The sequence below is a fragment of the Manis javanica genome, chromosome 4 (assembly GCF_040802235.1).
Source record: "Manis javanica isolate MJ-LG chromosome 4, MJ_LKY, whole genome shotgun sequence".
Taxonomy (NCBI): Eukaryota; Metazoa; Chordata; class Mammalia; order Pholidota; family Manidae; genus Manis; species Manis javanica.
The window spans coordinates 18,305,001-18,330,325 of NC_133159.1; the positions used below are offsets into that span (position 1 = coordinate 18,305,001).

Below are 25,325 nucleotides of genomic sequence, written 5' to 3' on the forward strand. Positions count from 1 at the left end.
TCTTTTAAGTAAACTGGAAAAGAGTAGTTCTCTTTAGGTCAGCTGTTAGGGATTAATTTTCAGCAAGTATTTATTAAGCATCAATGTGTGCCTGTTGATCTTAGATGTTTATCTATGTTACTTTGGAAACTTCTCTGCAGATTGAGCAAGAAAAGCTGGCATCTATGAAAAAGCAAGATGAAGACAAAGATAAGAGGGATAAGGAAGAAAAAGAAAGCAGCAGAGAAAAAAGGGAGAGATCTAGAAGCCCAAGAAGGTACTATGCAGTGGATGCACACCGATGTTTTATGAGTATGCTAGGTATTAAGGTATTTTGAGTGTAGAAAATCACATGGTTAAAAAGGAAGCTAACCTCTATTTAGGAAATTTCTTCTGACATACAATTTTCATGGTGAATTAATGGCTTTCTTCTGAACTAAAATACCTCAATTTTGCTTGAGACCGTTTAACTGACAGTTGTCTCTCAAATCTTAGTGACTTACTCAACTGTTAATTCCTAAATCAAAGTCTGCACTTGTCTTCATAGTGTTTTATTTAACTATCATTTAATTAATTTGAATTATTATTTTAATGTTCTCCAATTCCTTTTTTTCTTTCCATGTTCTTTTTATTAGAAATCTGTACCATTAGTCTTTCATTTTATACTTACCTAATTCCCTGTTCTGCTTTTCTTAGATGGTTGTACTGAACCCAAAACAGATCATTTATTTATTCTCTTCTTCCTTCCAATGAGACTATGGTTAGGTTCCCATTTTAAAACCACGACTCAGCTTCTACTGTATTTGTGGTGAAAGGTGAGAATCCCATTAGGCTTTTCATTTTGAGGGTTCTGTTTATTTCATAAATCTGGAGTTAATAAAGGGAGAAGGTAATTTCTTTGTCCTTTTTAGTTTATATGTTTGATGTTAAAAGCTACTTAACAGGGAAGCAGCACTATTTCTAAAGTTAAGCACATACCATAGTGGTTACTATTTAACTGTTGATGAACCAGGTCTACTGTTTTACTTCAAGTTAAGGGAAAAAGAAAAGGAGCTTCTTGTCTTCCAAAAAAGCAGTCTTACACAGTTAGATGTATTTCTCTTCTCATCTGAAGAGCATATTGCTTTAATTATACTAGTGATTTCTCTGGAATACCTAGACTCTACCTGATGAAATCTGGTGGGATCTGTCTGGTCTAAACTCTTATGTTTTATTGGATTGATTAGCTATTAGGGAATATCTCATTTAAGCAGCATCTTCTTCCTTTGCAAAGTAGGTCTTTTTGTCTCCATATCTCTGGGAATGATAAGAACTTAAATCTAGAGTTCCAGGTCAATGCTTCCCTCTGTTATAACTGGCATACTGGAGAAGGTTCTTATCCCTTATTTGCTGGCCTTTCTGGTTTTCTCTTAGCCCTTCCCCTATTAAGTAAATGTGATAGGGTATCTTACTTACAAAGGGAATTTCTAAGGTATAAACATCATGGTGTAATTAAAAAGATCACTCCTCACTTCTTCCTTTGACTCTCTCTCCCAATCTGCTTTATTCAAAAACCTGAAAAAAATTGCTTTCATCCTAGACGCAAATCCAGATCTCCTTCCCCTAGAAGACGATCTTCTCCTGTCAGGAGAGAGAGAAAGCGCAGTCATTCTCGATCTCCCCGTCACAGAACCAAGAGCCGGAGTCCTTCCCCTGCTCCAGAGAAGAAGGAGAAAACTCCAGAGCTCCCAGAACCGTCAGTGAAAGTAAAAGAACCCTCAGTACAGGAGGCCACTTCTACTAGGCAAGTACATAAAAATTCACTTAAGGATACAATTGTAGGCTATTATTAAGTGGCTGCAAATAACATACCTGAGTTGAATAAACAAAAAGTTGATTATTGTCCTTTTACTATAAAATTAATTTGTTGAAAAGAAGTAGAAATTGTATAGGAGAGTGTAAGTAAAATGCCCCAAAGGTGACCATTGCCTTCTGTTGTTTGTATTTCTTCAGATATTTTAGTAATGTAACTTGCTTTTCCCTCCCAATATTGCCAAAACTTAGCTCCTTTAAAGTAGGTCTGTGATTGGAATTGTTAGTTTTTCACTGGATTTCACTGATGTGTAATCTTTTGAACTGAGGGAAAGGTCTTCAACTTTGTTTGAAGAGGAATAACTTTATTATATCATTATATTGTGAGTTAGTAAAAAAAAAAAAAAAAAAACTTTTTTTTCTATAGTGACATCCTGAAAGTTCCCAAGCCTGAACCTGTACCAGAGCCTAAAGAACCTTCTCCAGAGAAAAATTCCAAAAAAGAAAAGGAAAAGGAGAAAGCCAGACCAAGGTCTAGGTCACGTTCCAAATCAAGATCTCGGACACGGTCTCGCTCTCCTTCTCATACTCGACCTAGACGGCGCCATAGATCCCGATCCAGGTGAGCTGTGGCTTTAAGGTCTGCGTAGACTTTAGGTTTTATGTGCTACTCTCCTAGGTAGAATTAGGTAAATAATTTCAAAGCAGTAGAAAACATTTAATAAAACTTAGTCTTTGGATTTACAGAGAGAATTTAAAGACATTTTCTGATAGCATAAAATACATCCATAAGTATCCCTTGAAATTCATTTTTTAAATGTAGTGTTGAGAAAATGATGTCAGGGAATTCATTCCTTGCTCCTGATATATGTGGGTCCTAATTCTGTTTGTTATGGTAGATCATACTCACCTAGAAGGCGGCCAAGCCCTAGAAGGCGGCCATCTCCTCGACGACGAACTCCACCAAGACGAATGCCTCCTCCACCAAGGCATAGAAGGAGCAGATCTCCAGTGAGACGGTAAGTTGTTTTTTAATTTGGAAAAGTCAGGTGTATGAAAGTGCACCATACATTTATTTTAAGCTAATCTTTGAATTAATGTCTCCCTGGAAGAAAGTTCTCATGATTTGATATTAGATAATAACACTTACCAAGAGAGTATCTCATTTGAGGTGTAACTCTTGCAGGTGCAGTGAAAAAAGTCTAGTCTAGTGTTGGGAAATACATAAAAATTTCAGAAAGTATCTTAGTGATAGTTGGTGTTAATTTTTACCCTTTCAGACCCCATCAAGAAATCGTACCAGGTAAGGGAGTTGGCCACCTTCCCTCTTCCTTTGGCTTTTAACTACCACTGGTTTCTGAAAACTAGATGACTATAGAGCTGATGAGCTACTTCTACCAATATTAAAATAATCCACTTACATTATATTATTTTTATGGGTTTTCTTATAAAAATGAGTGCTTATAATAAACAATTTGAACAGATATAACATAAATTGAAAATACCCCATAATACCAATTCTGTGTTTTATATAAAGCAGTTTGCTTTGTGGTTATTTTTGAAGAAATGAGGCATAAAAGTAACCATGTCAGTACCAACGTTTATTTTTTAAAATCATTTTTAAAACTAGCGTAAGGTGAAATGTTTGGATCACTTTTAACAGAAAGATATGTTGCTACCTCTGCTCCAACTAGCAGGGGAGTGCACTGGTGGCAAAGTTTTGTGCCTCCTTGACAATGCATTTCACCTGTTCTTGGAAGGAAATGTGGTAATTGTGCTTCAGATTATACTTAAGATGGAATTTTCTGTGTGAGTCTTGAAGGTTTGTTTTTAGGGGACCAAGTCAACTTGGGGATAAAGAGTAAATAATAAGCTCCATAATTTTTGTTTGTTTCTGCAGTCTGAAGTTTTTCAGAGTCCCATATTTTTAAGTAAGATAATACTTGTTGGGGGCGGAGGATTGTCAAAGTATATGGACCGTTTTTGTAACTATGAAAAAATTGCAGAATTGATGTTACTACTAGTGAGATTAGTTATGTACATGATCAGCCAGTTTAGGCATCACACTTTTCGAAAATTGATTATTCCTCCTTAGGTGAAAAGTAATGCCGGTGCTTTCTAGTTCAAGATTAGTGGAAACAGCTATTTCTTTATTGGAGTTTTGCAAACAGCATGTTTCAATTGTGCTTACTGAGCCATTTAGCAGTCAAAGTATTTTGCAGATTGTGTAAGATTCCCTTTCAGCCAGTTTTTATCTCACACTTAAGGTAGGGTTTCTTTTTTTCAGGTTCTCAGGAATTCTTCTGCCAAAGGTGAATTCTGCAGGTACACATAATTGCAACAGAACTTACCACAAATTTTGCCGCAGAATTCGAGAGGCCCCTGCTTCTAAGTTTATGTAGCTAAATGAATTCCTAATCGTGCACATCTCCTTAAAAAAAGCAACCTAAAGTTTGCTTGAGGTTGTATTATTAGATGGAAAATACTTTGCCACCCAAATTTTGTATGCAAACTCCACTGATACCATTTCTAAGGAAGAAAGAGACTCGTTATTGTATTACAGCACTTGACATAATTTATAACTGGAAAGACAACTCAAACAGAAGCATTTATCAGAATAAGTCATTTGTATATATTTAGTCTTAGAACTAGCTGTTTCCTGTTCTAGGTTATGGTTTTGTTCCCCGTGTTTTAAAGACTCATTTATATGCTTAGCTACATAAACTCAAAAGTTGGATAAAAATAGCTGTATTTTTGTTAAACTGTCCATGCCTGTAAGGTCATCCTTCGTAAGTATGCAGTTAGTGAACATGAATACTTTATTCCACAGAAGAAGGCGTTCATCAGCATCCTTGTCTGGGAGTAGCTCATCATCCTCTTCATCTCGTTCCCGGTCGCCACCAAAGAAGCCTCCTAAGAGGACATCCAGCCCTCCTCGAAAAACTCGTAGGTTATCTCCTTCAACAAGTCCTCCCAGGCGAAGGCATAGACCATCACCTCCAGCAACTCCACCGCCAAAAATGCGTCATTCCCCAACACCCCAGCAGTCTAACCGTACAAGAAAAAGCCGTGTTTCTGTCTCTCCAGGGAGAACTTCAGGTAAAGGTAAAAAATCAAACACATAAAAATTATATTTTTTCTTTCATTTGCCTATAGGAGTGCCTAGCCCTTTTGCTGCCCCCTCTCCCTTCAAAATATGAAGTAGCTGGGTCATATTTATGAATTTGCTCAGAGGCACACCTTTCTTTCCTGCCTTAAGTTCTTAGGGTTTGTTAAAGGAGAGTTTACATGTAAAAGTGCCCTCTGGCATTGGGTAGGTGGAGAAATATATTACTAGCCATGGGCTCTTTGAGTTGGGGTAGTACTGAAGATTGTGTCGTCATGATAAAGGGTCATTTTATTGCTGTGAGACCAATTAACTATTTTCCCTGGAGATTTTTTTGTTTGATATCTTACTTGAGGACTTCATATTCTGTTTTAATTCTTTCTTAACCACATTGTGCTCCCTAGGGAAGGACGTGGTGTCCTTTTAAAAGCTGATTTATTTTTTGATTTAGGCTCTAAACAGTTCTTCTAAATTTTAAAATACTTTATTCTGCAGATACATTTCTGGTAATTAATGATTGGTGATCCTGCCAGGCAAGTAGAATGCTATGTTAGTCTGAGTGAAGGTTGTGGTCTATTAGGGTTTGTTCCTTTAGCATTAAATACACATGGAGAGAAACTGTAGGAGCTGTTTGATTCAGGCCTTTGTTGCTTAGGGCTGAAATGATACAGACAGCCTGAAAGGTGAGTAGTGGGAGAAGGGGAAGATCTTAAAGGCTGCTATAGTAAGTAGATTTTAGGGAACAATCTATAGGCTAATATCTACTGGGGTTGCTCTGGTCACATTTTCAGGTTAGAAATGTAGAAAATGGGAATGGAAAAAATGTTGACTTATGTATTTTTAAAAATTTGATGAGATTAGGATTTTCAGTTAGCACCCTGCTGCTCCACCTCTCCTCCCAACCCTGCAATGTGGTAATACTTAAAAAGATGAATTTTGCCATACTGTTTTTTTTTTTAACTCTTAACAGTGAGATATAGACAAGCTAACTGAGTGAGAGGGGGACTGGCAGATCTGTAATCTGTTAAGTAAATGGTAATCCATAAAGAGTGACATAGATTAGTTTCTGAATTTTAACAGGCTAATTTTGTGGTATGTAATTAAATAATTAAATGTTATGGTCATTTTTGTTGCGTTGGTTCTTAGACCCAGATAGGCAGCTGGATAAGCATAGAGAAACCTTTAGGTCTTCTAGGTTCTGACTTAATTGAAGTATGGGTGGGTGGGGGGAATAGGCTCGCTTATTTTTATAACCTCATATCCCATATTACTTTTTGTTCAGAATTGAGAAATTGCAGTCCATGGGTTCTAGTCACCATGTCCAAATCTAATGCCCATTGTCCTGATTTATTGTTTATTTTCCTATTAAGTGTTTGTATTTCTGAGTATTTTTTTCCTTTATGTGGAGCCAGAAAGCTTTCTAGTGAAAAAATTTTGTTTCCCACCTGTTACTTTGCAAAAACATCAAGTTACGATTTTTCTATTTACATCATACGGCCAAAGGGTAATTAAAGTACTTGAACCAGAGGGCCGAGTCCTTGTTAAGATAAGCTGTTCTGAAGATTATTAGTTATCTTTTTAAGAGTCTGCACAGGTACCAGTCTCTTGCTTTGATACATTGTCATGGAGAGCAGGTCACTGCTATTCAGAAACAAGTCACTGGGAAGACTAGGACTATCTCTTTTCCTGTGGATTCCAAGACAGATCTTCTATACCAAAACAAAACCCAACCAGAGGCCCACTGTTAGGCAGTGTAGTGAGAGGCTGCCTTGTGTCCATTGAAGCTGAACATTGACTCTCTTAGCCATTTGGAAATAACTTTTTATAGTAAAATGATCCCAGTCCTTTGTGATCAAATTTCAGAGCTAGGAAAGACTCAGAAATTGTCAACAGGAAACAGGTTCTCACTAAGTGATTTGGTCAGGGTCAACCAACCAAGAATAGAATTTGGGTTCTCATTCCCAGTTGAAAGTTCTATACTTTGGCCAGCTTTCCTACTCCAAAATGACTTGATTGCTGGAAGAGGGCAGGATGAAATTGTTTATCTTATGTACTTGATAGTATGCATTCAGAAATTCCTTTTATTCAGTCTCCATGGCTTAAAGAGCAGTGACACAAGTGAAATGTAATCGATTTTACCTCTGTATTTCATGTCATAGTCACCGGCCTTAAGGTCCTGCTGTTGGTAGCTGGTAAGTGGAGTGGGAAGGAGGCAGGAAGTGTTTGGGAGAACTTAGAGGGAAGTTATTTGGAGTATAGCATACATTTTCATGTGATAGGGTCTTTGGAAAGCATTTTGTAATAAACATGGCAGTTAAATTGGCATCCAATTTTGGTACATTAATGAAGTATGTTTACAGAGGATCTGTATCTATGGTGGTAGTGATAATTTTTAGTTTAGATCAATTTAGCATATAAATTGTGTTCTGTAGGTAGGTATTCAGTGATTTTACTAATTCTGGTCACATAGTGAGTTATCTACCCGAGATCTTTGGGCAGGTCTGGGAGATTAATAATTAATAGGACAGTTGAAGTTAAATTTAAGATCCTGGTTTTTCAGTTGACTTAGAAGATTCTGTCTTCATGCTAGAATGCTTTGTCCCTTGAATACTAACAACATTAGTAAACTAAAAACAAACTAAACCATAAAATCTCATCTGGACAAACTTCGGTGAAATATTAACATTAATTATAATGTTAATAATGCTATGATTCAGTCATATTGAGAGTAGGGGTATATAATGGATAGTTTTCTATATTAATATATTCTAATGAATATATTGTTAATAATTAAAGACTACTTTAGCTAATCCATTAATTAGTGAACTAGGATAAAACTCCAAATGTCTTAAATTTCCATGGAAAACTAAATAATGAATAGTTACTAAGTAGGCATTGGCCAACTGTGTTGCAAACATAACCACGTTTTTAATGTTTCATAGAGGGAAATACATTCTGACATCTAAACAGTTTGGAATCCAGTTCTTTAAAGTGGTAACTTGGACATGTGGGTTTATAGGTAACTAGATGCCTTATAATTTGTCAAGAATTGAAAATTAACAGATGCTTAAAGATGGAGAATACTGACCTGAAAAATAGCCTCAATGCTTAAAAATTTTGTATTTCATGTCTTTGAATTTGTTAAAATACAAGTTTTAAGTGAACTTTTGCTACCGTATTTCATAATTAAGAGTTGTCAACCATTCTTTACCCAATCCAGTGGTTTGTACAAAAGACTTAGGTAGAACCATTAATAAAATGCTGGTTATTTTTAAAGTATAGTGGTAAATTTTTCAGTTGGACTACTTTAGCAAAGATGACATTGCTGTTGTAGATGACTAACTCTGTAAGTTACTGCTTCTTAGAATAAGCCTTTATGGAATTTTGTGTCCGTCAAATGAAATGTGTATATTCTAGGTCAAACATCCCATGGTAATTAATCAAACAAAACAGGTATAAGGATCCTGCAGGGATCATACTGTCTTCAAGTTTAGTTCTTAGAGGGATATTCTCAAATGATGTTTCAGATTAATGACTTTACCTGTAGATACGTCTGATTTTAGTTAAAGCAATGGATGAATAATAGAGCTAGTAATCATTGGAAATTAAAGCCTATGCCCTAGGAAGAGTCTTGGGGTTCAGATCTTAACTCACTTAAATTACTTGTGTGACTTTGGTTGAAGTTACTTATTTTTAAGCCTCAGATTTTCTTCTCTTATAGAAAGAATGGCAGTGATACTAGCAGTAGTGCCTAACAGGACTTAATAATACAGCATGCATACAAAAAGCAGTTGCCATAATAATTTTCCATGCAACTGGGAAAGGCTAAATAATTCATAACTACCCATGGCTTTCCTACTACCTTAGGTATATCTCAAGTTGCTTTTTTCTGTAAGCTCTTAGCTTGGAAAGAGTCTTCCAGCCTTAGAACTGAATTATTTTTCATTGTGAAGGTCTCTTTTTTTATATAGCTTAAACCCCTCATGTTATTGTGAAGGTTGTGCATAAACAGCCACCTCATGGGTGACTAGCTAATTCATTCCTCTTCTCCAGATAAGATTTCTTTCTCTCAAAGTTTTATCAGGTTTATTTTTAATCATCTATCATCTTCATTACTTCTCTGAACCTGTAGTGAGTGCTTGAAAGCTTACACTGAGGAGGCCTCCATAGTTGAGTTGTGTGTGTTTTGGGTTGTGGGGTAGCATACACATTGTTACACGTAGCATAAAGCATGTTCTACTCAGAAACAACAGCTCCCAATTTCTCTTCACTGTTGTTACCTTGGGGGAATCTCAAGATTTGAAAATCATTATAGTTTTTTCACCAAACATTTAAAAATTACTGCTGCAGCTTTAGGTAATGACAATACAGTCTTACAGGAATTTAAAAATTATCAACAACCATTTTAGTATTATTAAAATGTCTTAATATGTAGCTTTTTTTTTTATTTCTTGTATGTAAATGTTCTTTCCCTAACTCTTTTTAGTAACAAAACATAAAGGTACTGAGAAAAGAGAGTCTCCTTCACCAGCACCCAAGCCTAGAAAAGTAGAGTTATCTGAATCGGGTAAGATTTGTGTGTTTTGTCAAGTTGAATTGGATTTGTTGTACATTTGATCATCTCCTTCAATTTGTGGGATATGGCTTAGTGGTTAGAATTCAGACCAGCATGTTTTGAAACCCCCAGCTCCACTACTTAACTGCTTTCTTTCTTGTTTTACTTACTTAATTTATCTGAGCCTTGTTTATTTCTGAAATGGGGGTGACAATGTTTTTGATGAACTGAAATAATGTTTATAAGTGCTTGGTACCCAGTCTGACCTGTAGCAAATGCCTAAGTTTATTTTTATTATATTTAGGGAAAATAGTCTAAATATGCATTAAATTGGCATTTCACCTACCTCCTTCCTTGTAAAAAATAGAGTAGTTGTATTGCTTGAGCCAGCCAAATAAAGGTTTAAGAGAACATTTTCCGTCTCCGATATGTTAAATCTTCAGTATGCATAACTAAAGAAACACTTTCTAAATGCATCCATCTTTCAGAAGAAGATAAAGGTGGCAAAATGGCTGCAGCAGATTCTGTGCAGCAGAGACGCCAGTATAGACGACAGAACCAGCAGTCTTCATCTGGTATGAACACAGATTAAATTTTTTTCTTTTTTCTATCTTCATTTCCTAATAAAAAAATACTTAAGATGTAAATACCCATCAGTGCAGTGAGTGTACTTAGGAGAAATGTGTTCGTGCCTACATAGAGATTCAGGGAGGAAATGTTAACTTTCTGGATTTTGGTTTCAAGTCCTTCCTTAAAACTTAAATTTCTTGTAAGTCGTTATAAAAGTAAAAGATCTTTAGGTACAACGTTAAAATGAAAAGAGGATGTACAACTGGAAAAATACTACTTTTCCCAGTTCCCAGTCTTAACTTTCCAAAGCTTTTATTTAGGAATTTTTGTGCACATAGAAGCATCGGTAGTTTAAAAAGAAAAAAAAAGAAAACACACATGCTCAGCCTGTAGATTGTCTCCTGCCTTTTTAACATAATCTCTCTAGACATTTTTCTCTGTTCTTACCTACCTCACTTTATACTGGCTGTGGCAGTTTTTTAATTATAATAATATTACAGTTTATTGAGCCATTCACTGATTTGGACATTTAGGTGGTTTATAGTTTTTTGTGTGTGTACTTGTTTATCTATAAAATAATAATTAAAAGTGGAATTTCTGAATTAAAAGCAATGTGCATAGAAACTTCATTTTTAAACCAGATGTTCTGATTTTTATTAGCTCAGTTATTTGAGTACTATCTTTGCTTTTCAATAGTCAAATGGAAACCAAAGCACCCCACCATGGTGTTCAGTCAGTTAAAAGCTATTCAGCTTTTGCAACTTTCTTGAGATGAGATTGATAATGGAAAGGTTTGAAAGAAATGCATACAGGTCTTGGGTGTTTTCGGTACTTCGGACTTTGTTTTAAATTTTTTTTGACATTTGGGGACAATTCTTAGTTATTTTAAGTTAAGGAAACTGTGCAAACAATTGAAATTACTCCTTGAGTCCTGGACATGTGCTGCTATGCCTATAGGAAATGTCACATATATTTGCTTGATAAATGCTCGGAATATGGAAGTTAGTTATTCAGACCCTGTTGAGACTTTCAGTACTCTTAAAAGTGCTGAGAGTAACAAGAATCAAATAACTCCTTGAGATGCTTTTTAAGCTTTACTTAGTTATTTGGAAAATCACTCAATTCTTAAGGGACATTTGTGTCTTGGGTTGTGCTGTGGAAATGACATAATTGTATAATAATGATGATGTGTATTTATGCTTGGCTTTCAGGTCACTTAACATACATTGATATTACCTTTGTTCAGAACTGGTGACTTATATGTATGCTCACTTACATTAGTGGATTTGGCTTGTTGATCTGGACAGTCCATCTGCTTAGATTCAGAGTGGACAGACTGTTTTAAGCATAGGCCTACTGTAATTATTTGTTGTGTAATTATAGATTCTGGCTCCTCCTCTTCCTCAGAAGATGAGCGACCCAAGAGGTCCCATGTGAAGAACGGTGAGGTAGGCAGGCGGCGGAGACATTCACCTTCCCGGAGTGCCTCTCCATCACCTCGGAAGCGCCAGAAAGAGACTTCTCCTCGGTAATGTTGTTTCTTCAGTAGCTTTCACTGGTGTTTTGTGATTGTGATGAAACTTTATAACTTTAAGGGATAGCTGTGGGCTTATTTTAGAATTGGGTTAACTTCAAGGACTCACAGAAAGAGATGGTCAGATTTTGTTTTGGGGGTTTGCTTTGCTTTACTTTTATCTGGTGGTTATTACTACTTAATGAGATCTTAGTAAATTTTATACCATACCATATGTCATATGTCTATATGACTAGAAGAATAAACCAATTGAATCATAGCATTAACTCCTGAACATCTTTGAACATTAAAAAAATATGTATCTCCATTGAAGCAAATAGTTTGGTGAATGGAATTCTTGACATTTGTTTTTCTCCACTGCTCTCAGGATGCAGATGGGAAAGCGATGGCAATCGCCAATGACTAAAAGGTTGGTTAGACACTACTTTGTAAATTAGGGTTACATGTCAAAATTTTGTGACTGTATTTACTGTTTAGCAGTCCCATTCCTTAGGTATGCAGTGGTTATCGCTGTGGGGAAATTTCCTAAGTTGCTGGGTTTATTACATTTCTTGACACACCAAATTAATGATAGAGCTGTACACATGTTCATTTTGGTGTCATTTGAACTTAGATTTTTGTGCAGTTATGGTGTCTGAGGATATTTTCTAAGAGATAATAATAGTTCCTTAGATTTAGTGGGGAGGAACTTTGTGGTGACCTTAGGGAAGGCAAGAAAACTTGAGACTTTAAAAAGATAAAAAATGAATGTAAGGCTTTGGCCCTGTTCAGTGTTTTCTATAGTAGGAAGATGAATTACATGTATTACGTGTATTTATTGAACTTTTTTGAACATCAGTGCCTGTGTGATTATAAAACTAACATTTTAGAGCCAAACTGTATGTAGAAATCTCTAATTCAGGCCTACCTCATTAAGTGAAAAATAAGAGGCCTGGAAGTAATAAAATTAAGTTTTTAGGGTTACAAAGTGACAAAGCTAGATCTTGGACTTGTGCCATTGACATTATACTGTGCCATTAGACTATATTCACTAGTCTGCTTTTTAGAGTGTTAGCTGCCACTAAATTTCTAAGTACTTATCCTCCTTGGAACTGTCATATTTTCTGTCCTCTTTATACCTGGGTTTTTGAAGCCATGTAGTTTTAGGTAGTCTCATTAATCAATAAAAGTGTTTTCTTGGAAAGGTTCTTTGGAGCCAGTGATTGTAATGAAGCAAAGTAGTGTGTTTGTGCTGTTATAGTAACTTAAAAATAGACAATAAAAAATAAAAACTAAATAAAGGATAAATTTATATGATAAGGTATTCTGATCCCAACTATAATTAACCCCTAGCATCTGTGAAATTGCTAGTACAGCAGCTAAAAACATGCTTTACAAAATCAGGTTAATGGTAAGATGTTTTCTTTTTATCCCTCAACGTTATGAAAATACTTCTCTGTATTAGAAAGAGATTTGTCTTCTCAAAACAGTGAAGTCAGCACTAATGTTCATTACTCTGCTCCAGGATGTTTTTGAATTGTTTCTCCTCATCAGAAAGGTAGTCAAGTTGTACTGGTGGCCTCAGGTTTAATGATATTAGAATTGCCATCAGGTGTCTAGGATTTAGAGATGGTGAAATAATTATTTGGAATGATGCTCCAATATTGTATTTTTAAGAAGGAAAATACAGCCTAGTTTCAAATATTTTATATGTAAAGTTTATACATTGAAAAATGCAACATTTTCTATGCTCTTGGACACTTGTGTTTGGGTATCGAACACTCATTAACTTAAATGATGTATGGTATCTTGATCATACACAGTGTACAAACACAGTTGTCACATCTATAACTTAACTGTCTTCATTACCAGCACTGCTATTGAAGTGATGTTGTCCTGAAGAGGTCACTGCAGAGATAGCAAGCTGACTCCTTCTGATAAGACTTTTCTGTTCCTACATATTTGAGGACTGTGGGCTACCTCACATATTAAGGCTTACTAAAACTGATTATTATACAATGTGGAGGGAGAGTTCCCTACTCAGCAATTTCTGCACATAGTTGAAGGTTTGGCTTGGCATCAGTATTCAGCATAACTAGAAAATGCTTAGCCTTTTTTTTCTTTGAATCCCTGAAATGTGTGCTCTATCAGCCTAGGTAGGAAACTCTAGCCTTGAGGTCATAGTCATGTGGTATCCAGACTCCAGTTATGAGTGTTTTATCAGCTCTTCTGGCAACTCCTTAAGTTATGTTAGTTTGGTTATATAAATTAGAATATCTTTAAAGGGAAGCCATATTATACTAGAAGCCTCCTATGCTATTATACCTACTGATAACATAATGGGAGTTCTGCATTATATCACCGCATCTCAAAGTTTGTGAGTATGAACCTTTGTTTTCTTTTTTAAGTTAAAACTCAAATGTCTTTCCTATTTGACATCATTATCTGCTGAAACAATACTATAGTTGCCCTGTTTATTCGGATCCCATAATTCTCCGATTAATCCTGCTAGTAAAGTGGCTGGCTTCTCCTTTACTGCCCTTTCTTGTAATGAATAGTTTGGAGTCCACATGTCATTTCACCCGAAGCTTATCTGTCTTGATATATTGCCTTTCATAGATTATATTTTAAATCTGTTCAAAGTGAAGTCTTACTCCCATAAGGCATAAACAAATTTAAATTGAAAACTAAATTTAATGAATTTCAGAATTTTCTCTGTTTTGTTAACAGAGCTCTTCTTAGTTTTAAAAGAGAGCCAAGACCAGGAAATACAGATACACAGGCACCATCAATCCTGTAATTAAAAGAAATTAAGAACCACCTTATTTGACTACTTTGTATATGCCAACTTAGCCAGAAGGTGGCGGCAAACTGGTTTGGTGTGTATTTTAATAGTTGTTTTGGGAATTGCTGTGATTTGATCCAGTTGATGTAATCCTATTTTTCATTTCTGCTTTTTGTGTTAAGAGCTCAGAAGTAAAATTTACGTATTATAGTTTAACCACATTTCTCCCAATGATAGTTTTAGTGCTCAGACAACTTTGGTCCTTTGCTTTGGGATAGTGTTTTTAGTTAGTATATAAAACTTTTTTTAAGCCTCATTTTTGAAAAATTGAAGTATAGTTGATGTAATACTTTATTGGTTTCAGGTGTACAACATAGTGATTTGATAATTTCATTATTATGAACACTCACTACATAAAGTGTAGTTATCTCACCATACAAAGATACTACAATATTACTGTATTCTCTGTGCTGTACTTTTATTTCCATTATTATTTCATAGTTGGAAGTTTGTGCGTCTTTATCCCTTTCTCCTATTACACACACACACACACCAGTGTTCTCCAGCTTTTTCACACTGCATCACGTTAAGAATGTTTTGTATCATGACCCAGACTGCCTATTTATATACTGAAACAAAGACTCGACCAAACAAAATTTACCGTTACCACAAGTTAAACACTCTGATTTCCTATTTTTTTTAAAATGCTAGTTCTCACGTAGGGTCTTGACTACTGGTCTTGACCTGTAGTTTGAAGAATACTGCTCTAAGGAGTGGAGTACTTAGTTGCACTTGGGGTTGATGGTGATTGAACCTGTTACCTGGATTGCTTAATTATAAATGCTACTGACTCAGATTCAACTGTAATTATTCTTTGCTTTAGTGGTAGACGGAGGAGAAGTCCCTCCCCGCCACCCACCAGAAGACGACGTTCTCCCTCCCCTGCTCCTCCTCCCCGGCGGCGCAGGTCTCCCACGCCACCACCACGACGAAGGTATTTTATTGAAGGTGTTAGTTGGAGTTGATTAAAGCAACTTTGAATCTTCATGATCAAAATACCTTAATAGAGGCATTGCTCAGCCATTTACAAAACACCAAGTATTATATAATTCCATTTATACAGAAAGTTCAGAATGCATGAATCTCTAGAAATAGAAAGTGAATTTTATGGTATATAAATCACATATCAGTAATGGTGTTAAATAAATGGAAATACGAATTTCTGTTTCTATTTAGTGATTACAAAGGGAAAACCATTAGCAATGGAGAAGTATCCTGGCAGATAACCTCTTTAACTTGATGAATCAAAGTTAACATCCCCAGTAATATAGAATGGCATCCCATATGCCTGGATTCCTCTGTAGTATCCTTACCAATTATAGGGAATCTCAGTCTGAGTATTAAGAACTATCAGGCAAACCCAAATTGAATGGCATCATAAAAGTTACTGACTAGTACTCTTCAAAAATGTCAATCTTGAAGGGCAAACTGAGGAACAGTCATAAAATTGGCACAAACTAAGGACTTGTGACAACTAAATGCAGTGTAAGATCCTGGTTTTTATATCCTGGGACAGAAAAGAGTATTTAGTGGAAAACTGATGTTGTATTGGTATTTTAGTTAATACCTTGTTAGTACAGAGGTTTATTTCATAGTTTCTATCATTTTTCTATGGTTATAAGATAGAAGTGGTAAGTCTCCACTGTTTTTGCAGTTCTGTAATTCTAAAATGACTTCAAAATAAAACTTGGGAAGAAATTTGTAATGGCTTTGTTCAAGTATATTACCAAGTGATACAATTGCTACTGCCTGTCTTAAATACCTGTTAAGTACCAGGTAAAGTGATAGGTACTTTATATACTTCAGCTCTATTCCTTAAGATGGTCTAACTTGGTAGAGGTATTCCCATTTTTCAGGTGAGGAAATGGAGATTCAGTTACTAAATTGCACAAGGGCAGAAATGGAGATGCATTCTACCATACTGACTAAAAGATGGCCTATTGAAAAGCTGATTCTAGGCAGGAAAGCATTTTGAGCTCCAAGTCTGAACATTTCAGAAGTAAATTAGACAGTTGGAACTGAATTTTATATTCAGGTCTTAATTCCTAAGAAGCAGGTTAGGGTAGTGTAGGAATTAAGCATTAAGAGGAAAGCCAGGCTGGACTTTTCACACTGAAGTATTCTGCCTGGCAGTAGACTTCCACTGAAAAGTGGTCTTTTAAGATAGAGTCTGTCTTGTGGGAGCACAGAGGTATCTTCTAAAAGCTTGTGCAAGTAAACTGTAAGCATTGAGTCCCGGTGCCAATTCAGGGAGGGCACCCCATGGGAGAGCTTTCAAGCACACTGCCTGAGACTGACCACATTGAGCGAGTCCTGCTATAATAATGGATGCTCAGTTTCCTGAAAGCAATGAAAGATTCTCTTCTTGAAAAACATTAAGTTGATTCCATATGGGTTGTTAATGACTTGTGACATATTTGAATTCATTCTGACAACTGTAAATTTCTACATTAACCAGAATGTCGTATTTTGTAGTCATCTAAGATAAATTTACTACATAATTTTTTTTTTATACTTTAAATGAGGATAAAGGCATAGCATTCCCACTTAGAAATATACTCCCTTTGCCTGGTGCTAACTGTTGGTTAGTTTTCTTTGCATTTCTGTACTGTCCTTTTGGACACTTCAGCTAATGATGTGTTTTTTTCTAGGACTCCTTCTCCTCCCCCACGTCGGCGTTCACCTTCCCCGAGAAGATACTCTCCTCCAATACAGAGGAGATACTCTCCTTCTCCACCTCCAAAGAGAAGAACGGCTTCTCCCCCTCCCCCTCCTAAACGAAGGGCATCACCATCACCACCACCAAAGCGTCGGGTCTCCCATTCTCCGCCTCCCAAACAAAGAAGCTCCCCAGTCACCAAGAGACGTTCGCCTTCATTGTCATCGAAGCATAGGAAAGGGTCATCCCCCAGCCGATCTACCCGAGAGGCCCGGTCGCCACAACCAAACAAACGCCATTCGCCCTCACCACGGCCTAGAGCTCCTCAGACCTCTTCAAGTCCTCCACCTGTTCGGAGAGGAGCATCATCATCACCCCAAAGAAGGCAGTCCCCATCTCCAAGTACTAGGCCCATTAGGAGAGTCTCCAGGACTCCGGAACCCAAAAAAACAAAAAAGTAAAAATATTTTTTGCTTTTTGTTTAGGAATACTAATTTGCATAGGTCTTTATGTTTGGAAGCTTTCTTTTTTCCCCCTTCACTGAGAAATTAAGAACAAGCTCTGAATACAAACTTATAAGACAGTTTCTAGATTCTCTCAACAGATCCTTTTCTATTTTCAGGCTAGTGCCTTATGGCCTAAACTAAATACCATAGGACTTTGCTTGGTTCTTAGGAGTATCAGGCCTACTGAGGGGTGTGCTTGCAAAACTAAACTCTAAAGTAGCACATAGAACATTTGCGTGTGTATATTCAGACAGATAAAAACACTAATAAAATATAAGGAACTGGCATAACTAATTTCATACAGGAAGAATGATGAGCAGAATGGATAGAGGATTGTAGGGCTTGAACTACTCATGAGGAGACTTTGATGATACAAGTTTGAGGTGTCAGTAAAACCAACTAGCAAACTAAGCAGGGCAAAATATTTTAAGTTTGTGACCTAGTCTGACAGTAGTTAGTTGTTTTCTCTTAGGAAAGATCTCGGTTCTTAGATGCTAAATGGTTTGGTTTTTCCTTCTGTTTCTAGGGCTGCCTCTCCAAGCCCTCAGTCTGTGAGGAGGGTCTCATCCTCCCGATCTGTCTCAGGATCTCCTGAGCCAGCAGCTAAAAAACTCCCAGCACCTCCATCCCCTGTCCAGTCTCAGTCACCCTCTACCAACTGGTCACCAGCGGTACCGGTCAAAAAGGCTAAAAGCCCAACACCAAGCCCATCGCCAGCAAGGGTATGTGTCTGCCCCTTTGGGACATCCCTTCTGTCTTTTGTATGTATGCCATTCCTTGGAATCAGAAGGTTTTTTTGTCTTTTGCAGTTCAGAGGAGCATTATTTTCTATGGCTCAGATGGATTTCAAGGAGACACAAATTAAGTGGTTATGATTCCATGCTTAATGTTTCAGCCCCTCACTGCAAGCCCCTCAGTAGTTTGCAGTATGTCTAATACTGTTAAATTCTATAAACTTGGTGGTGAAGATGAGACTGAAAATCTAGAAAAACAAAAAAATTACCCATGATCTATTATCTAGGAAAAAGTAGCTTACTATTTTTGCTGTTTTCTCTAAAGTTTGACACATTTTGGGATACTTCATTAAGATCACACAGTCAGTAAAATTTCTAATCTTAGTGTCTGTTGGTATGATTCCATTTTTATAAAGGAAAAAATACATACCACAAATATAACAATAGTTAACTAACAATGCAGTAGGAAGAAAATAATGAGTTTTCTTAATTTTTCTCAACACTTCAGTGCTCTTATTTTCCCTACAGTGGAAATACATTGTTTTTTGTAATAAAAAAAATGAACCTTGCAACTTTTGAAATGCTAGATGGAATGGAAGTACTTCATTGTCTCTTACAGTCTTAACTTTTGGCAAGCTGCATAAGTAAGAAGGACACTCTTGTTACTACGTTGTCCAGCCTAAATATCATTGGGGTATTAAAATACTGGGGTTCGAACTATTCTTAAGTGTTTGCTTAGAAATGTTGGGATTTAAGAATTACACAGTAGATTCAGTTACAACAGAGCCTGCCTTTTGCATAAATGTGGTAAATGTGCAGTGAGGAACCAGCCACTTTCAGTCTAGAGACAGGAGAAAAATCAGTTGGTAACTAGAGATACGGCCTTCATGCAAGCATATATTTAGAATAATAGCTGTGTTTACTAGAAGCCTGCTACATGGTAGGCTGATAATGTGGATGCTTTAACCCTCAAGACAGCTCTATCGGATTATTATACCCATTTTATGTTGACAGAAAGGCCTCAGAAAAAGTCAGGCAGTTTGTCTGAGTCAGTAGTTAATGGGTTTAGGAACCAGAATTCATCTCCGGCCTCATTGAGTTCAGACACTTGGGTTTTTTTGTATGTGCTGACTTTCCTTACATCTGGAGGGTGGGCCTCGACGCATGTGGTCCTGGGGACTAGATCAGCTTGTAGTTAGGAAACTTGGTTTCATTTGAAGTTGGTTGGGAAAGATTACAGAAATCAAATGCCTTAAGGTCCATTCCTACTCATAAATCTATGGAGAGTGTCTTTGCTGTCTGTGCAGTTGCCTCTCTAGGAATATTTTTCTTGGTATTGACCTGCTATGGCCCTTTGTTTCCCCTGAAGCCTTATGAAATCCTGGAATGTGTCCACTTAGTTTCTCCCTTGAGGAGGTAGTGTTCAGTTGGACAGAATTTTAATCAGATTTTATTGCTATTGTTTTTCTGGGTTTCCAGAATTCAGACCCAGAAGGAGGTGGAAAGAAAAAGAAGAAAAAGAAGGACAAAAAACACAAAAAGGATAAGAAGCACAAGAAGCACAAAAAACACAAGAAGGAAAAGGCTGTGGCCGCAGCTGCTGCGGCTGCTGTAACGCCTGCAGCAGTTGCTGCTCCTACGACCACATCAGCCCAGGAGGAACCAGAGACCGAGCCAGAGCCTAAGAAGGTATTTATGGATACTGTCTGGCAGTTGATACAGATAGCTGAATAATTTGATTGTGAGAAGTAGCTAAATATTTTTTTCTAGTAATTGGCTACTTGGCTTTTCACTCTCTTGTGATCTGTTTCTCAATGACATTACTAAGACCAAGGATAAGAATATGAATGTCAAAAAGCTTAAGTGTGTATTTTTAAAAATAACTTGAGATATAATTTACATACCATTTAATTCATCCATGTGAAGTGTACGTTTCAAGGATTTTTAGTGTATTCATAGAGGTGTGCAGCCACCACTACAGTTTGATGCTGTTCTGTACTCAACGTCTCCACCAGTGTCTTAAGACTTAACGATAGACCTTCTGGGTTTTTTTTTAGGAGACTGAAAGTGAAGCTGAAGATAACCTTGATGACTTAGAAAAGCACCTGCGTGAAAAGGCCCTGAGATCAATGCGGAAGGCTCAGGTGTCCCCACAGTCTTAGGTGGAAATGTTTGTTATGATGTAAATTTTACTTGGTTTGTACGCGATTCAATTTCAAAATTGCTAAAAATGTGTTTGAGCTTTAGACTATAACATTTGTTGTAATAATTGCTAGGTTGAAGTTCACCATGTAAAAAAAAAGGGCATGGATTTACATTGCAAAAGGTGTCCACAGTGTATTAGTGACATTCTTTCATTGACAGCTGACATCTGACATAAATTCATTTCAAGTGAAATATTTTAAGCCAAAAAAAATCCCCTTTTTAAAAAAGGGGGTTTAAATATTGTTGGCATTCTTATGGTTTCTTTAAATGCCCCTAACTATTCCCAGAGATTTTTTCTTTCTTTCTTTACTTTTTCTCATTTGAGTCTTAGCACCCATGTAAGTTATGATGCTTCCAACCTTGTTTGGTTTGCAAGCTTTCCCAGAAATAAGACCACTGTTGAACTACCACAAAAGTATAAATGAACATTTTAATGCCACACTCTTTCCTGTTGCCTGTGGAGTTTCTGCTGAAATGAATCAGGACTCGAGCTCGAGATAAGACAGAAAATGAAAGCATGTTGTTTGCCAGGACACTGTGGGTTTATATTGACATGTAACAAGTTCATTTGGAACACTGGAATTTCATTCTATTCTGTTGTGTTTTTTTTTTTTTTTTTTTTGTAAGGCCAATAACTAGTTCCAGAAAGGATCCTTCAGTTATATAAAATTTTGTTTGATGAAATGTAATGGCTTCATTCATAATTTGTCTTGTTCTTCCAATTGGTATATACAACTTTCAGAGCTCTTGTATTTGGAAGGCTGGAAGGGCCCAGACTTTGAAATAGTGTCTTGTTTTCACTGTTTTTTGGGACAGGGGGAGGGGGGTATTGTTTTTTTTTTTTTTTTTTAAACTAAAGCTATATAAAGCTTGTGGATTAAACAGAATAAATTTCTAAATTTAAAAATGTTGGCTAGTCACTTTTACTTACCTGTCTCAATATTGCCAGAAACCTACCTATCTTAGAAAACTTACAGTGCCTACGTTTTTACCCCCTCGGCACCTTTGGCAGAGTAAGGGTTGGGCGAAGGAAATAAAAGGTGGTGAGATTGTTTTACCGTCTTGTGTTTTAATAATTAATGTGGTAAGTGCAATGAAGAGAAAGTACACAGTGATTGATTGAAACATATGTAGTGGACAGAGCAGGCCAGCCAGGCATAGGTGGCGAGAAGGATATATCGGCAGAGCAGTAGTGTCTGTAATCTCCAAGGTAGATGGAGCCTGGCACGTTCTAGAAAGTGAGGGTAAGGAATGACTGAAGCAACCCCCAGAGGGGTGTGTGTGTGTGTACTGTTTGGCTATCCACAAAAGAGTCATTTTTTGCATTTAAGGTTTAGCAGAGCAGAATAATTTGAGGAAACAAAGTTGATAACATACACAGTAGAAAAGCAACATGTGTGTGAAAGAAGTAAAAGGGAGTTTTTGACACCGTGAATTTAAGCTGAGCAGGTTGACACATGGGCAGATATGATCATAATTTCTGGCAATTGAGGCAGAAGGAGAAAGGAAAAGTCTACGTGTCTTAATGTGAACGCCACTAGGGTAACTTGAATACCTCATCAATGAATGAATGAGCTGGTCATTCATTCATTCCATCAGTCCATTTACTCGCCTGACCCATTTATTCAAAGGCTTTCATCCTTCTACTTGACTGACTGCTCTTCATAAGATTAGCAGTAACCTCCGTGTGCCAAAGTGAACCATCAGCTCTCCTTCCTTTGCCTTATTAGCAGGATTTGGCTCAGTTGTTTACTCCTTTGAAACCCTTCACTTAGATTCTAGAAGGCTACACTGGTTTTACTTTCTAGATGCAATACTGGTTTACCTACCTCACTAGCTATTTTATCTCTTGTGGGTCCTTCCAAATATGAAATGGTTAAGAGTTTGTCTTTCTTTGTCCTTGTTCGCTCCCCCTAAATTTAATCCCTAGTCCCTTGACTTTAAATGTCATTTTTATTGATTTGTCTAGTTCCTTTCCCATCTAAACTTCCCTGTGACTTAGACCCCTCCCTATTCAGCTACCTAGTAAGTTCATTTAAATGTCTAAAATGTATACTGAACTGAACATGTCCAAAACAAAAATTTTAATACCATCTTCTGATCTTCTCTCTCATTTTAGTACCTGTCTCCCTCATTCACTCAAAATGGAGTCAGTACTGTTAGTGGCAGTGTTGTCCACAGGTACACAAAGGCCATTCCATTCCTACCTAAGGCAGATCATAGTACTGCTCAAAGCTGTCAGATTGCTTTCAGCCTCAGTAAAATCCAGATTTTTTACTATGGCCTGCAAGACCCAGTAGCAGTGGGTTGAATCTGCTTTGACAACTTCACTCCCCAATCTGCTTTAGCCATTCCTGCCACCTTGCTCTTACCTTTAACCCATCAAAGTTGATTTCTCCAAGGCCTTTGTTTCCACTGTTCCTTATCCTGTAAGGCACTGCATCCTGATCTGGTTTGTTCCAAGAGTTTTCCTCGGATAGGTGTCCCCAACTCCCTCTACTTTGTTCTCATGTATAGCAGTTATTACTACCTGAAATGGTTTTGGTCCATAAGAACTTGGTCTTGTTCATGAATGTGTCCCTAGAGCCTTGCACAAATACTTGATGGACAGATATAAATAAGTTTAATTGACCATTGTTCCCTCTGTACTTGCCAGGTGCTGCTAGAGTTTGAGGTAAAGAAAATGAAAAGACGTGATAATTGCTAACCTCACAGAGTATTTGCCTCCTGGGGATATAAAACATGCAAACAACAATTTGGGTGGACAGAACAGTTTAAAGTCTGGTAGACCAGGACTTCTACCCTAGTTTTCTGTGTGACTAGCCAAGTTGCTTGACCTGTAAGTGCTGCCATTTCCCCTTCTGTTGAGAGAATGGTAATCTGCTTCAGAGTTATTTTTGGAAATTTTACTGTTGGTTAAAACATAGATATAAAATAGTGATAGACCAAAGAGTGGTTCCCACTTTAGCTAACATCATACAGATCCATTTAAATAATTATGGCAAGTTTTAGTTTGGATGTCTAAAAAGGATCTTAAATCAACCATGGCCCTACTCCATGCAATATTTTTCTCTTGTTTTTTAGATACCACTCACATAGAATTCACTTTTAAAGTGTGCGACTCAGTGGTATTTAGTATATTCACAGGTTCTGCTACCTTCACCACTATCTATTCCAGAACATTTCTTTTTCACCACTCTAAAAAAGGAACTGTGCCTATTAGCAGTCACTTCCCATTCTGAGAGCGCCCCAGCCCCTTGTAACTACTTTCTGTCTATTGATTTGTCTATTCTGGACATTTTCATTAGAATCATACACTGTGACCTTTTGAATCTGGCTTCTTTAGTATAATTTAAGGTTCATTCAGGGTACTTCATTTCTTGTTGCTGAATAGTATTTTCTTGTATGGATATACCACATTTTGCTTATTCATCAGCTGGTCATTGGGTTGTTTCCATTTTCTGACTATTATAAATAAAGCTGCTGTGAACATGTGCGTACTAGTTTTCATGCAAACATGTTTTACCTTGGGTGGTATATATACCTAGGGGTGGAATTGGTGAGTCATAACAGTACCCCAGCTTTTTTAGAAATTGCTAGATGATTTTCCAAAACAGCTGCACCATTTTAACATTCCCACCAGCAGTGTAAGGGATCGAACCTCTCTACATCCCTACCAGCACTCATTCTCTGTTATCTGTTATTTTGATTATATGAAATCATTTTGATTTCATCCTAGTGGTTGTGAGGCACATCTCATTGTGGTTTGCTTTGCATTTCCCTGATGGCTAATGATGAGCATCTTTTCATGTGCTGATATTACCATAGTGCCTTTTTTAGCTGAGTTGAATCTGCATGCGAATCTTTCTGAAATTGAGGCTGTAGGTTTGGATCCAGGGCTGTCAGTCTCTGAAGCTGATAATACGTGTGTTAAGTGCTTTGTAGGGCTCTCAGCCACTGTGGAGGTTGTACTGCAGGCAAATAGTTGTTTACATTTTATAAAGAAGATGAGACTCAGTGTGACTGACTTAAGGTAACAGGTAGATGCAAGTCTAGTCCTTCAATCACCTGATAAAAACCCAATATTTTTCTCAATAAATGTTTCTAGTATAACAGCCATACAAGGTAATGAGTGTAGAAACACTGCCTAAATGTGTTTATTAGAAGAGTATTGGGATTTAGGGTATACCTTATTACCTTGTGAAATCCAAGTTTCAAAGTTGAAAATTGCATGGCATTAATATTTTTAGGACCCAATTATCAATCCTGAAAGACCAGCTCTAACAGTCCATAAGCCTTTTTTTTTTTGCTTCTTGAAAGTTTATTTGCAGTATTTTCATTTGCTAAGACCCATCTTAGCTTATACCAAACATTGCCTTTTGGCTCTTAGGAACTCAATTATTGCTGTGTTCCTAATTGATCTTCCACACACATCTGTTTTCAAAGGAAAGATTAATTTGATAGGACCTGAAATACAGATTTTTCCAAAGCTCTTGGCAAAAACCCTCCGCATTTGTCAATATGTAGTAAGTTGGCAGGCTTTCATATCATAAGGAATTTTTACCAAGAGAATCCTTTTATTTCAGGTGCATCAGAAGGAAGGAGGAGCTGATGTGCTGATGCCCAAGAACAGTGCCGTAAGTGCGGAGGGCTACGGATGCCCGTCTGGGTATCACCAGATGGGGCAGGCATAAGCACTTCAGCTGGAAACTACATTAAGGAAGTGTTTGGAAGACTTCAAGTTGAGACCTAGTAGGGAATTGTAAAATATAAGGACCACAACCAGCATTAAAAGAAAAAAATGAAACAGTACATTTGAGTGTGAATTACAGAGCTGGGTATGAAGTGTGTGTGCATGTGTA

The 25,325-nt window shown here is 37.0% G+C and overlaps 1 protein-coding gene across 14 annotated transcripts in view; it reads left to right on the forward strand.

Moving 5' to 3' along the window:
* Nucleotides 1–25,275, forward strand: part of SRRM1 (serine and arginine repetitive matrix 1) — a 31,152-nt gene extending 5,877 nt beyond the window's left edge. For 2 of the 14 annotated variants that reach the window (XM_073233419.1, XM_017641586.3), the window contains 15 exons: nucleotides 141–256; nucleotides 1,559–1,762; nucleotides 2,198–2,392; nucleotides 2,670–2,789; nucleotides 4,601–4,875; nucleotides 9,363–9,443; nucleotides 9,920–10,006; nucleotides 11,385–11,529; nucleotides 11,903–11,944; nucleotides 15,183–15,293; nucleotides 17,011–17,475; nucleotides 18,051–18,246; nucleotides 19,738–19,947; nucleotides 20,316–20,402; nucleotides 25,050–25,275. In XM_073233419.1, coding sequence (XP_073089520.1) covers nucleotides 141–256; nucleotides 1,559–1,762; nucleotides 2,198–2,392; nucleotides 2,670–2,789; nucleotides 4,601–4,875; nucleotides 9,363–9,443; nucleotides 9,920–10,006; nucleotides 11,385–11,529; nucleotides 11,903–11,944; nucleotides 15,183–15,293; nucleotides 17,011–17,475; nucleotides 18,051–18,246; nucleotides 19,738–19,947; nucleotides 20,316–20,402; nucleotides 25,050–25,157 — 2,442 coding nt within the window. In that variant the 3' untranslated portion in view covers nucleotides 25,158–25,275. Of the gene's footprint in view, nucleotides 1–140; nucleotides 257–1,558; nucleotides 1,763–2,197; nucleotides 2,393–2,669; nucleotides 2,790–4,600; nucleotides 4,876–9,362; nucleotides 9,444–9,919; nucleotides 10,007–11,384; nucleotides 11,530–11,902; nucleotides 11,945–15,182; nucleotides 15,294–17,010; nucleotides 17,476–18,050; nucleotides 18,247–19,737; nucleotides 19,948–20,315; nucleotides 21,084–25,049 lie in introns of those variants that run through there. The other 12 variants (XM_017641583.3, XM_017641580.3, XM_037017729.2 and 9 more) reach the window with 12 other exon arrangements.
* Nucleotides 25,276–25,325: the final 50 nt, after the last annotated feature.